This window comes from Bubalus kerabau, chromosome 13 (assembly GCF_029407905.1).
Source record: "Bubalus kerabau isolate K-KA32 ecotype Philippines breed swamp buffalo chromosome 13, PCC_UOA_SB_1v2, whole genome shotgun sequence".
Taxonomy (NCBI): Eukaryota; Metazoa; Chordata; class Mammalia; order Artiodactyla; family Bovidae; genus Bubalus; species Bubalus kerabau.
In genome coordinates, this window is record NC_073636.1 from 47,615,417 (window position 1) to 47,630,047 (window position 14,631).

Sequence of the window (14,631 nt, forward strand, 5' to 3'; positions counted from 1 at the left end):
CCTCCTTGCTGAGCTGCAGCATACCAGGGTGGTTCTGTGATAGCGCTCTGCCCCCTGAAAGCCCCTTTCCTAGGTACCTGCACGGTTCCCTCCCTCAGCTCTGTCAGGCCTTTGCTCAAGGTCACCTTCTCAGTGAGGCTTAGCCTGACCACCCTAACTCTGATCCCCCCATTTTGCCCCATATTTCTGTCATACTTATTATGCTTACTATTTATTGCTTGTCTTCCTCTGATAGAATGTAAACTCCATAAACGATGGAAATATTTTTCTTTTTCATTCACTGATGTATCCCAAGTGCCTAGAATAGTGGCCTCACAAAGGGTCAGTGCTTAATAAAAATTTGTAGAATGCATAAAGAAATAGCACCTGAATGCCTGCCTACCCAGGCCAGTCAAGGGGAAAAAGACCTCTATCAGCATTCCAAAAACTCATCAATGAATCAAAAAGAGATGGGGAAGAAGATAATCTCAGAATTGGAGGCCATCATTTTGGAACTCACAGTGGCCAGACCAATCAACAAAACGGATCAACATTTAGAGGCCCAACCATTTAATTATAAAAATATCTGTACCTTAGTAATTCCCAAAACTCCAATGTTGGGACTGGATGAAGTAGAGCCATTCCCAGTTCCAAAAATGCCATCGAGAACACAGGAGAGACCCTCCACGAAAATCCCCCTAAAATGTAAAGGAATGGAGTAAAGAAAAACATTAATTCAATGGGAGAAACACTCTGAAATAGTCTAAATGGTTATGACCCAAAGGCAGGGTCCACAGACCTGTAGCCTCTACTCTCCCCAGGAGGGGATAACAATGCAGAATCCCAGGCCATACCCCAGATCTGAAGACGCGCATTTTAACAGGGTTCTCCATGCTCATTCATGGAGAAATGAAAGATATGTTTTCAGAAGCACATCTCTGAATCACACATTAGATTCAAGTGTTTAAAAATTATTCCAAATTAAAATATTTTTGCCAGAAAATAATCATTTGTGGTAATCTAAGACAACATAGGTCATCCATAGATTTGATTCCTTTCTTATTAATACAGTTTTATCAGAAAGAAAATGCTTTGTAATTTTATAAATGTTGGAACTTTCAAAAGAACCAATATATAAATAATTTATTCATATGCACTAGCTCCATTAGAGAAAAATGGAAAAACTAGGGCTCTAAACACCAACAGAAGCAATGCAAAAGATGCAGAGATATCAGCCCTTTCGTTCTCATCACACACAATTCCTTCTGGAACGGTGGCAGCTGGCTGGGAAAGGTGGGATGATCTGGGCTACTTTATTTTCTTTACAGCTTCTATACAGCCCAATTTAACCCCAGCATTGAGAAACTGAAGACTATATCTACTGAGAATATAAACTTCACAGCTCATAAACCTCTAGATTTTATAGACTTCATTTATTTCTGCTCTTGTCTCTCTCTATATGAATTGTAACTGTGAAATGAACAGTAGGGAAAACAAGAAATCAAAGGGGATAATACATCCATGACCCCAAACCAAGCAAAGAACAATGGCAGTGTCTGGCACTTGTTTTGCTGAGTTTAAGGTCTGGAGAGATCTCACAGAGAATGTCTTATACGTTGTCACCATGAGAAAGAAGGGCGGGAATTCTGCTCTATATTATTTGGATGTGGAAAATGAGAGCAAAACAGGGGCAGTTACTTATTCAAAACAAACAGCCAATAAAGAGCCCTGATGTTTGGCTACTTCATGTTGAAACTCTTGACTGTCCAAACCAAAGAGCAAAGTATGAGGCACTGGGCCCAGTGAAGAGTTCATTTTCTCAGGAACCCACCTGTTTATTGCATGGATGGGAGGTGATGGGGCACAGGACAACCTTGCACAGGCATAGTAGTCCCCGATAGACTCGATAATACTGGCAACAACCGCACTGAGCATGCCGATGACACCAGCTGCAGAGACGGTGGGCAGTCCCCACTGAACTAAGGAAGAAAAACAAGCATGAAAAACCTCATAAACTTTCTTAGAGGGGCAGGCAAAAGTTATCAGGATATTGAGTCATTCAGTATGTCAGGACTCTACAAGAACCACTCAGATTTTTAAAGCTCATGGTAACTATTTTTACACAGAAGTCATCAGTGCAAAATGCATGGGAATAGTTCCTGAGTTGAATGAAAACAGTCATAATCAGGATTGATCTGCTTTATTTAAAAGAAGAAATTGTTTGACTGGAAGAGGTGGGTGCTTCTCTTTCTTGCTTCAAAGCCACACTCAGTGTCTGCTAAATTAGAATTTAACACAGCCTGCTGTGTTGGGATGGGTATTTGTATGCAGAGAATGTTTAGCCCTGCTGTGCAAAGCATGGTACAAAACAGTGCCCCTGTCCAGAGGGAGGCATCAAATGAAAAAGCAGTGAAGAGTCATCACGTAAATTTAAATTCCAACAGTAGAGCATGGCACAAAGTATAGACAACCCTTTTCTAGTATAATACCAGCACTTTTTTTAAAGTACATCATGTTACAGAAAATTAAAGAGTTTCCTTTAAGAAAGCAAAGCAAAGACCCCAGGTAGATTCATTTTGAGTATCTGGATTTAAAAGTGTATCCATTTGGACACTGAAAACCACTGATCTTATTTAATAAAAACAGCATGAGGAACCTCACTGCTAAAATGAATAGACTTCTTTGTAAAGCACCTAGACTTTCTTTCCCTGAACCATTCGTTATTACAGAGCTACTCAGTAGAAAGCACGTGAAGAGAAATGTGTAAAATGTCTTGTGCAGGGGCCAACGATATACTGAGGGATCGGGACACTAAAAGATTTCAACAGTGCAATGGTTGGATGTTGCAATCAGTACCAGTTAGGAAGTCAGGAAGTACCACAGTCCCTGTTGAAGAAGAGTCTGGAAAGCAGCACACAGAGCGGAGAAGGCATTCTGGAGGGGCAATCAGTGGATGGACAGAGCCGGGGAGAAATAGGCTGCTGCTCACCAGAGGAGGCCTGGGGCAGATGGGCTTGGAAGGCCTTGACCAACCCCCTGGAGGGGCTTGGCCTCTGTCTCCTGGGTGATGGGAGCAACCCCAAGTTTGGGAGGAGAAAGATAACACATAAAGTAAGAGGTACAGAATATCCCTTGGGTGTGTGTATGGACAGAACTTTTCCTTCCTGGAGCTCACTTTACCCCATGGGAGCTGACCAGGGGATGTTGAGGCAGTTTGTATTCAGGGGTTCAAGGTCCAGACCCACCAACAACTGCTTTGGTCAGTATCTCGTCCCTGGACTAGTTTGGAATGGATTCTTCTCACGCAGATGATTTCTTTATCAAGCAACATTTTGTGTTTTCTAAATAACCTCTGATATAGTTTTCTTTACTAAGGCAGCGATATGGTTTCATTTATGTGTCTAGATTTTGGGATGGGAGTCTTATTTTATTTTGCCATTTATTATTTATCAGAAATTGCCTTTTATTTTCTCAGACTTTTTACTTTAATTGCTTTCTTATCCCCCACACTTTGCCTGAAATCCTCAGCAAGATTTTTAAAATCTTTATCCTATTTACTTCAACATTTAAAATTTATAATCTTAATTTTTGACCCCTTTTCCTTCAGATTATTTATTTAAAATTTAAACCTGTTGGCTTCCAGACTTCTATTTAAGCCTGTTATTTCATCTTTCTTTTTATCTAGAACTTTTAGTTTGTTACTTGATAGCAGGGTTTCTCAGCCTGGCACTTTTGACATTTTGGATGTGAAATCTGTATTTTAACAACCAGTCCAAGTAATTCCTAGCATACTAAAGACTAAGAACCACTGGTCTAGATATATAAAAACTTGTCTCTGGATTAAGATACATGAAAACTTATCTCTGGATTAGAAAGTACATAAGACTACACCCTTCTGGCTCAGGGAACAGCTCTTTATCTAGGGAAGCTCTGGCGATAGAGGAGCTGGTAGCACTCAAGGGCTGTTGTGAAAAGAAACCAGACAGCACCCTCTGCGATCATAATGTTAAGGACCTGCCCACTTGGTTATGCCTCCCTGTGCACAGGCCCCATGGTCCCTGAGCAAAGTCTCATCTCTCAACACACGCACAGCTGCTTCTCCGGGACAGCCCGCTCTGTGTTTCTATTAATATTTGTGCTCATCTTGGGAGCCACATGTACAGGCAGAGAGGACCACCCATATGTGCTGTGGGGGCTACCTGCCTTCCCATGGCTTCAACTGACTCCCTCATCAACTGACTTTTAATCTCATTTTATCTCAGATTACATGTATGTTTATGAACCTTGTATGGAGGGGACAGGCATACATACATACATACTTATACCATATAATCTGATGAGATTCAGAATGCTTTAGAAAGACTAAAGTTTTTACAGTGTTTGTAAATGTGCTAAGACTAGGAGGAACAACTTCCAGAATCACTATCATTTAACATGCTTAGAACATTTATCTTTGACACAATCTTAATATTTTTGGCTTTTCCTCATTGTCAGAAAATATGAAAATGTGACAATTGGATAGGGGTGTAAACTGAAACAATCTGACTAAGCTCAGGCCTTATTCTAATAAAAACCTTAAATGCTGGGAACAGTCTTCACATTACAACAAGTATGTAATAATCACTGGGTTCACACAAAACACTTCTGGGGCTGGGGTCCAGGAAATGCTACACATGAATCCAAGTGATACCTCACAGCTGGGGCTCATACACCCCTGCCACCTGGCCAAGACTTACCCAATAATGAAATTATAACTAAAGATCCATTGTCTGTTTGTGAATATTAGTTTACCTGACAGGTGTGACCAAATTAAAAAAAAAAAAAAAGAATGATTATGGCTACCTATTGAAAGATTATACAAATTCCACCAGGCTTGAGCAGTCTACTAATCTTCAGGCCCCTCCTACTCAAGTCTGTTCATTTCGGTGGTTTGGGTACTGTGCAGCTCTATACCTGCCTTTCTAAGCAGCTGACCTCAAATCCTGGCCATTAGAGCTCAAATCTGGCAAGAGGCTCCTTGAGCCTGAGATTTTGTCCTAATGGAACCAAAAGAATCAACTGGTACAACTGAGAAGAGAGCTGGTTAGTTTCTACAGTCCACTGGAAACAGAGCCTCCTGCCTCCCTTCTCTGCTATCTAATCCTCTGAAGGCCAGAATGGTACAACTTTCGGGGCATGCTCTGCAACAAAGAAGACCTTTGGTGTTGTAGAGCTTCCTGCCAACTCCCAACTCCTCTAGGTTGGACCCGTGTGGCCTCCTGACCATTCTTGGCCACCAGAATACTTACATGGGTATGGGACCTTAAACCATGGGGCTACCAGAAGCACACCCTGCCTGGCATCAGTTCGAGCATAGAAGCCATACTTCGTGCTGTCAGGAGGGAAGACATCTGTCACTGTGAAGATGAAGCAGAGTAGCCAGGATACAAGGATGGCCAGGATGATCTGAAGTGGTCAAAGGAAAAAGCTCTGTCAGGCCAACAGAAGTGGTGGTTGCTAGCAAAACATGCCTTCCTGAAGTGGGATTATTATATCTCAGAGCCCATCAGTACTTTGCAGAAAAAAACACATAAAGGATCTGTGTAAAACCTATTCCTTGAATGGAATCACATTTAGAGACAGTAGTTTCATATAGTAAAGTTATTTAGTTTGAAACTGGCTAGTAAAATAAGAATAATGGACAATGGGCCTGAAAAGGCCACGTGGAGTCAGACCTCCCTCAGTTCCAAGGAGAATCAATGTCCTCTTACGTACTGTTAAAAAGACTCCATGGTCTCTTGGATGGCATCACCAACTTGATGGACATGAGTTTGAGCAAGCTCTGGGAGATGGTGATGGACAGGGAAGCCTGGCGTGCTGCAGTCCATGGGGTTGCAAAGAGTCAGACACAACTGAGTGACTGAACTGAAAAGGACTCCAGGACTGGAAACATCTACCACTTCTAAAATTTAGGTCCATGATGGTCATTAGTAGTCTGAGATCATCACACAGACATGGTCCCTCAGGACAATATGCTTAACCCCTTCTTCTCATTATAAACTTTTTACATATGAACCAAATGCAATACTATCAAAAAAAAAAAGGTAATTACTCACAGGGAACATTTTGAAAAGCTGTAACTTATATGCAGTCCATCCTTTCTTGGATTTGTAAATTGGGAGAGGAAATTTAACATTTCTGGCATATTGAGAAAATAGTAATACTAGGAAAATAGTCCTGAGGAGAGAAAGAAAATGAACTAGGTTAAAGGCTGTTACACCTATGTTAAAAATAATATTCAAAGTTTCAATGACAAAATTGACCACATGTGTTCAATTCATTTCTCTAGAAAGCTATTATTCCTCTATTATTTGGGAAATGTCTTTTGGAAATGCCATTTTTAGATCCTAACATTTCTAAATATGGAAATGAGATTGTCATGTAAATGCCTCAGCTAAATATTCCTCAGGAGATGAAGAAAAACCGAAGAATGTACATACTGATAGGAAAAGTTCACGCTACGTGAGAAAAAGACAAGATGCCAGATACAACACACTGCGTAGTAAAATTACAACTACGAATTAACTAAAAAACAAGCAACTACCACACAAGAGTGCATGTGTACACATATGCATGGACGCAAACAGGTAAGAAGGATGTGATCCAAATGCTCACAAGGATTGGTTTATTCCCCATTTTTCTTATGTTCTGATTTACTTGGAAGGAACATAAATTACTTTTAAAAAGAAAAAACTAAACTTAAATATTTAAGAAAGCTATATACAATAGCATTCAATATTAATAATAATATTCCTGGGCTTCCCTAGCGTGGCTCAGTGATAAAGACTCTGCCTGCCAATGCAGGAGATATGGGTTCGATCCCTGATCCAAGAAGATCCCACATGCAACAAAGCAACTAAACCCATGTGCCACAATTACTGAGCCTGTGCTCTAGAGCCCAGGAGCCTCAACTACTGAAGCCTATGCTCTGCAACAAGAGAAACCACCTCAATAAGCCCATACATTGCAACTAGAGGAGCCCCTGCTTGCAACAACTAGAGAAAAGCCCAAGCAGCAACAAAGACCTAGCACAGCCAAAAATAAATTTTTAAAAATTATATATATATACACGTATATATGTGCATGTGTGCTTAGTCGCTCAGTTGTGTCTGACTCTTTGCGACCCCATGGACTGTAGCCTGCCATGTTCCTGTTCCTCCCTCCACAAGGATTCTCCAGGCACAAATACTAGAGTGGGTTGCCATGCTCTCCTCCAGGGGATCTTCCCAATCCAGGGATCAAACCCAGGTCTCCTGCAATGCAGGCAGATTCTTTACCATCTGAGCCACCAGGGAAGCCCAAGAATACTGGAGTGGGTAGCTAGCTATCCCTTCTCCAGGGGAACTTCCTGATTCAGGAACTGAACTGGGGTCTTCTGCATTGCAGGTGGATTTTTTACCAGCTGAGCTACCCGGGAAGCCCATGAAATATATTCATATATAAACAATATTCCTGAGAGATTTCTGGCTCAAGACATTATGCACTGGTCTTCTCACCCATTAGCCTACCCTTCCACAGTAGCTTCTATAATCATTTACTTTACAGACAGACAAAGCCAGCAGTCCAAGATCATGCAGCTATGTTGGCCAGGGGTCTAGCTCTACAGCCTGGGCTCTGAACTATGCTGCCACATTGTGAGGGCAGGGATGTCTGGGCTGACTCAAAAGTTTCTGTATAACAAGTCCTACACTCTTGATCCAGCTATGCTGAATGCTGCAGGAAGCAGGTGGTCCGGTGACCCCCTGGAGCAGAACCCAACACATCCTCACGTGTCTGGTGCCCCATGTGTGGCAGGTGTGGGATAGCCTCCCATATTGAAACAATGAAGGTATACCATAATATGTCTCATCACCTGTAGGGACTCATTCTTTCTCTTATTACCTAAGTTAGAGTTGACAGGAAGAGAGGATTCTCAAAGTTAAGCTTAACTGTTTGTTCCTGGCAACAGTTCTAATTGCTGAAATGGAATTATCAGTTCCATTGACAGCCAGTTAAGTGCCACTTCACAGTCACACTCCACAAATGAGGTGTGGATTGCAGCTGGCTGCCACTCTACCATTTCCTCACCTATGCAGGCACTTCACTGACCTGGTGCCACCACAAAGTCATCAGATCAGTACCAGTTCAAGGATGAAGACATACATGGTGCCCAAGTTATTCCAACTCCCCCATGAATGGTGATGTTTAGCAAAAACCAGTATGACAATGAAGGATACGAAAAGAGGTGTATTCTAAACTTAGATCAACATTAATTTTTCACATCTTAAAAAATGTTACTGATTTACTTCCAATTATATACTAAGACCCAAACAGCCTGGTATCTGTTATTACTGTTATTATTAGTGCAGGTGACATGTCACCTGACAGTTACATCTGACAGTCACGGTGTCCACTTTTCAAAGCACGTTTAAAAAGGGAAAGGGGACACATAACAGAGTCCAAGGAAGGACACCCAGACTTCAGGTTCAAATCTGGCAACTGAAATTGAAAAGTGAACTGAGCAGATGAACACTATTCTTCTGTTTTAATTTTAATCCTCGAATATACCTGTGGGACAGGTAGGGCAGGCAGCCCCACTGCAGAAAGGCAAGAGCAGAGGCTCAGCACTGGATGCTGTGTCAGAGTCCACAAGACTTGGCCCAGCATAGAAGAGACAGGATCTGAGACTTGATGCTCAGGCCACAGTTCTGTCCACCATACCAGGATTTCCATCTCATGTGACATTCTGCTTATCTGTCTACCTTTGTTTTAACTTTACCTATATTATGCAAGCAATACATACTAAAATGTAGAAAAACTATAAAAGGCAGATAAGTGAAAAGAAAGACACAAAATCTTGAAGACTGCTTATCATCTCATATTGGATGACAAGGATGCAGCACTCTGGTCTACTGAATCCCAGGGCTTTTAGAGCATGTTATTGGGTCCCAGGCACTGGGATTAGAAAGGGAGACAGGACTATCTGATGTCATCCTTGCCCTTGGAGCACAAACAGGTCATCAATTGGCCCAAAGAGGAATCAATCATATTTTACATGCTGTTTCCCAACTAGCCTGCAGCCCCAGTTAAGGCCTGACCTCAAGAGATGGCAACCTCCATCAGCATCTTAGTGGCTGCTCAGCATTCCATCTAGTGGCTGTACTATACCACATCTTATTTAAACACGTCCCCTAAAGTATGACATTAGGAGCAACATGAACAACTGCAATGGATCATCTTTCCCTGGCACCAGTGTGAATATCTGCTTATGACAAGTTCCCAGGACTAGAACAGATCTGTCAAACAGTGAATACCTTACTGAAAAGTGCTTTGATACAAAGCGCTAAATATTAAATACATACAGAAACGTTGGGTGAATTTACAATCACATTCAGAGACCAAGAATGTCCATGTGCTAATGTGATCAGCAAAGGCTTAATTTCCAAAATATACAAACAGCTCATATATCTCAACAACAACAAAAAACCCAACTGGAAAATGGGCAGAGAGCCTAAATAGACATTTCTCCAAAGAACATATACAGATGACCAACAGGCACATGAAAAGATACTCAACATCACTAGTTATTAGAGCAATGCAAATCAAAACTACAATGAGGTATTATCTTACACTGGTCAGAATGGCCATCATTAAGAAGTCCAGAAATAATATATCTGAAGATCAGACCAAAAAAGGTCTACAAATGCTGGAGAGGGTGTGGAGAGCCCGCCACACTGTTGGTGAGAATGTAAACTGGCACAGTCACTATGGAAAACAGTATAGAGGTTCCCCAAAAAACTAAAAATATGATCCTGCAATCCCACTCATGAGCACATGTCTGGAGAAATTTAAAAAGATACGTGCAATGTCCACTGCAGCACTATTTACAATGTTCACTGCAATGTTCACTGCAGCACTATTTACAATAGCCAAGAAATGGAAACAACTTAAATGTCCATTAACAGGTGAATGGACAAAGAGGATGTGGTACAGAAACTAATCAACTAGACTTCAATGAAAATTATAATCGAGTGAAATTTGCTCAGTCATGTTTGACTCTTTGCGACCCCATGGACTGTAGCCTGCCAGGCTCCTCTGTCCATGGGATTCTCCAGGCAATGATACTGGAGTAGTTTGCCATTTCCTCCTCCAAGGGATCTTCCTGACCCAGGGACTGAACCCAAGTCTCCTGCATTGCAGGCAGACTCTTTACCGAGTAAGCTACAAGGGAAGCTCAAAATTAAAATAACCTATACTAAAAAAAAATGATGTCTCACACACACACACACACACACACACACAATGAACTACTACTCAGCCATAAAAAAGAATGAAACGATGCCATTCTCAGCAACGTGGATGGCTCTAGAGATTATCATACTGAGTAAAATAAGTCAGGAGAAAGACAATACCATTATCACTTACATCTGGAATCTAAAATATGACACAAATGAACTTATCTATAAAATAGCTTCACAGACACAGAGAATAGATTTGTAGTTGTCAAGGCGGTGTAAGGGAGGGATGGATTGGGATTTGGGGATTAGCAGATGCAAAATATTATATATAGAATGGATAAACAACAAGGTCGGGGGACTTCCTTAGCAGTCTAATGGTTAAGACTCCATGCTTCTACTGCAGGGGACATGTGTTCAATCCCTGGCTGGGGAACTAAGATCCCATATGCTGCATGGCCTGGCCAGAAAAAACCAAAATCAAACCAGAAAACAAGGTCCTACTGTATAGCACAGGAAACTATATTCAATATCCTGTGATAAACCACAATGAAAAATGTGTGTGTGTGTATATATACACACACATATATATGGATAACGGAATCACTGCTATACATTAGAAATTAACACAAAACTGTAAATAAACTACACTTCTGTGAAATAAATTTTTTAAAATATCTATTTCCTACTCACTGTAGCAGGGGGGGTTTATACTTTTAAAAGTGAAAGTAAAAACTACTCAGTCATGTCTGAATCTTTGTGACACCATGGATTATACAGTCCATGGAATTCTCCAGGCCAGAATACTGGAGTGGGTAGCCATTCCCTTCACCAGGGGGTCTTCCCAACCCAGGGATCAAACCCAGGTCTCCTGCATTGCAGGCAGATTCCTTACCACCTGAGCCAAGGGGAAGCCCAAGAATACTGGAGTGGGTAGCCTATCCCTTCTCCAGGGGATCTTCCCAACCCAGGAATCAAACTGGAGTCTCCTGCATTGCAGGTGGATTCTTTACCAACTGAGCAATCAGGGAAGCCCTTTATTCTTTTAAATCCCTACCAATTTCATCAATTTAAAAACAGTATCATCATTTTAATATTCATTCTTTAACATGAAAATAGGTATTTCAGCATTGTTTGCAACAGGAAATATTTTATTTTTTTTTTTTTTTTTTTTTTTTTTTTTTTTTTTTTTTAATTTTATTTTATTTTTAAACTTTACATAACTGTATTAGATTTGCCAAATATCAAAATGAATCCGCCACAGGTTTACATGTGTTCCCCATCCTGAACCCTCCTCCCTCCTCCCTCCCCATTCCATCCCTCTGGGTCGTCCCAGTGCACCAGCCCCAAGCATCCAGTATTGTGCATCGAACCTGGACTGGCAACTCATTTCATACATGATATTTTACATGTTTCAATGCCATTCTCCCAAATCTTCCCACCCTCTCCCTCTCCCACAGAGTCCATAAGACTGTTCTATACATCAGTGTCTCTTTTGCTGTCTCGTATTCAGGGTTATTGTTACCATCTTTCTAAATTCCATATATATGCGTTAGTATACTGTATTGGTGTTTTTCTTTCTGGCTTACTTCACTCTGTATAATAGGCTCCAGTTTCATCCACCTCATTAGAACTGATTCAAATGTATTCTTTTTAATGGCTGAATAATACTCCATTGTGTATATGTACCACAGCTTTCTTATCCATTCATCTGCTGATGGACATCTAGGTTGCTTCCATGTCCTGGCTATTACAAACAGTGCTGCGATGAACATTGGGGTACTCGTGTCTCTTTCCCTTCTGGTTTTCTCAGTGTGTATGCCCAGCAGTGGGATTGCTGGATCATAAGGCATGTCTATTTCCAGTTTTTTAAGGAATCTCCACACTGTTCTCCATAGTGGCTGTACTAGTTTGCATTCCCACCAACAGTGTAAGAGGGTTCCCTTTTCTCCACACCCTCTCCAGCATTTATTACTTGTAGACTTTTGGATTGCAGCCATTCTGACTGGTGTGAAATGGTACCTCATAGTGGTTTTGATTTGCATTTCTCTGATAATGAGTGATGTTGAGCATCTTTTCATGTGTTTGTTAGCCATCTGTATGTCTTCTTTGGAGAAATGTCTATTTAGTTCTTTGGCCCATTTTTTGATTGGGTCATTTATTTTTCTGGAGTTGAGCTGTAGGAGTTGCTTGTATATTCTGGAGATTAGTTGTTTGTCAGTTGCTTCATTTGCTATTATCTTCTCCCATTCTGAAGGCTGTCTTTTCACCTTGCTAATAGTTTCCTTTGATGTGCAGAAGCTTTTAAGGTTAATTAGGTCCCATTTGTTTATTTTTGCTTTTATTTCCAATATTCTGGGAGGTGGGTCATAGAGGATCCTGCTGTGATGTATGTCAGAGAGTGTTTTGCCTATGTTCTCCTCTAGGAGTTTTATAGTTTCTGGTCTTACGTTTAGATCTTTAATCCATTTTGAGTTTATTTTTGTGTATGGTGTTAGAAAGTGTTCTAGTTTCATTCTTTTACAAGTGGTTGACCAGAGTTCCCAGCACCACTTGTTAAAGAGATTGTCTTTAATCCATTGTATATTCTTGCCTCCTTTGTCGAAGATAAGGTGTCCATATGTGCGTGGATTTATCTCTGGGCTTTCTATTTTGTTCCATTGATCTATATTTCTGTCTTTGTGCCAGTACCATACTGTCTTGATAACTGTGGCTTTGTAGTAGAGCCTGAAGTCAGGTAGGTTGATTCCTCCTGTTCCATTCTTCTTTCTCAAGATCGCTTTGGCTATTCGAGGTTTTTTGTTTTTCCATACAAATTGTGAAATTATTTGTTCTAGCTCTGTGAAGAATGCTGTTGGTAGCTTGATAGGGATTGCATTGAATCTATAGATTGCTTTGGGTAGTATACTCATTTTCACTACATTGATTCTTCCAATCCATGAACATGGTATATTTCTCCATCTATAAGTGTCCTCTTTGATTTCTTTCACCAGTGTTTTATAGTTTTCTATATATAGGTCTTTAGTTTCTTTAGGTAGATATATTCCTAAGTATTTTATTCTTTCCGTTGCAATGGTGAATGGAATTGTTTCCTTAATTTCTCTTTCTGTTTTCTCATTATTAGTGTATAGGAATGCAAGGGATTTCTGTGTGTTGATTTTATATCCTGCAACTTTACTATAGTCATTGATTAGTTCTAGTAATTTTCTGGTGGAGTCTTTAGGGTTTTCTATGTAGAGGATCATGTCATCTGCAAACAGTGAGAGCTTTACTTCTTCTTTTCCAATTTGGATTCCTTTTATTTCTTTTTCTGCTCTGATTGCTGTGGCCAAAACTTCCAAAACTATGTTGAATAGTAATGGTGAAAGTGGGCACCCTTGTCTTGTTCCTGACTTTAGAGGAAATGCTTTCAATTTTTCACCATTGAGGATAATGTTTGCTGTGGGTTTGTCATATATAGCTTTGATTATGTTGAGGTATGTTCCTTCTATTCCTGCTTTCTGGAGAGTTTTTATCATGAATGGATGTTGAATTTTGTCAAAGGCTTTCTCTGCATCTATTGAGATAATCATATGGTTTTTATTTTTCAATTTGTTAATGTGGTGTATTACATTGATTGATTTGCGGATATTGAAGAATCCTTGCATCCCTGGGATAAAGCCCACTTGGTCATGGTGTATGATCTTTTTAATGTGTTGTTGGATTCTGATTGCTAGAATTTTGTTAAGGATTTTTGCATCTATGTTCATCAGTGATATTGGCCTGTAGTTTTCTTTTTTTGTGGGATCTTTGTCAGGTTTTGGTATTAGGGTGATGGTGGCCTCATAGAATGAGTTTGGAAGTTTACCATCCTCTGCAATTTTCTGGAAGAGTTTGAGCAGGATAGGTGTTAGCTCTTCTCTAAATTTTTGGTAGAATTCAGCTGTGAAGCCGTCTGGACCTGGGCTTTTGTTTGCTGGAAGATTTTTTATTACAGTTTCAATTTCCGTGCTTGTGATGGGTCTGTTAAGATTTTCTATTTCTTCCTGATCGAGTTTTGGAAAGTTGTACTTTTCTAAGAATTTGTCCATTTCTTCCTCATTGTCCATTTTATTGGCATATAATTGTTGATAGTAGTCTCTTATGATCCTTTGTATTTCTGTGTTGTCTGTTGTGATCTCTCCATTTTCATTTCTAATTTTATTGATTTGATTTTTCTCCCTTTGTTTCTTGATGAGTCTGGCTAATGGTTTGTCAATTTTATTTATCCTTTCAAAAAACCAGCTTTTGGTTTTGTTGATTTTTGCTATGGTCTCTTTTGTTTCTTTTGCATTTATTTCTGCTCTAATTTTTAAGATTTCTTTCCTTCTACTAACCCTGGGGTTCTTCATTTCTTCCTTTTCTAGTTGCTTTAGGTGTA

At 40.2% G+C, this 14,631-nt stretch overlaps 1 protein-coding gene across 5 annotated transcripts in view; it reads right to left on the minus strand.

The window, feature by feature from the left end:
- Positions 1-14,631, minus strand: part of SLC23A2 (solute carrier family 23 member 2) — a 150,612-nt gene that overhangs the window by 15,664 nt on the left and 120,317 nt on the right. For all 5 annotated transcript variants that reach the window (XM_055544219.1, XM_055544216.1, XM_055544217.1 and 2 more), the window contains 4 exons: positions 6,075-6,195; positions 5,268-5,424; positions 1,811-1,958; positions 572-677 (listed from right to left, as the gene is read on the minus strand). In XM_055544219.1, the coding sequence (XP_055400194.1) occupies positions 572-677; positions 1,811-1,958; positions 5,268-5,424; positions 6,075-6,195 (532 nt within the window). The remainder of the gene's footprint in view (positions 1-571; positions 678-1,810; positions 1,959-5,267; positions 5,425-6,074; positions 6,196-14,631) is intronic.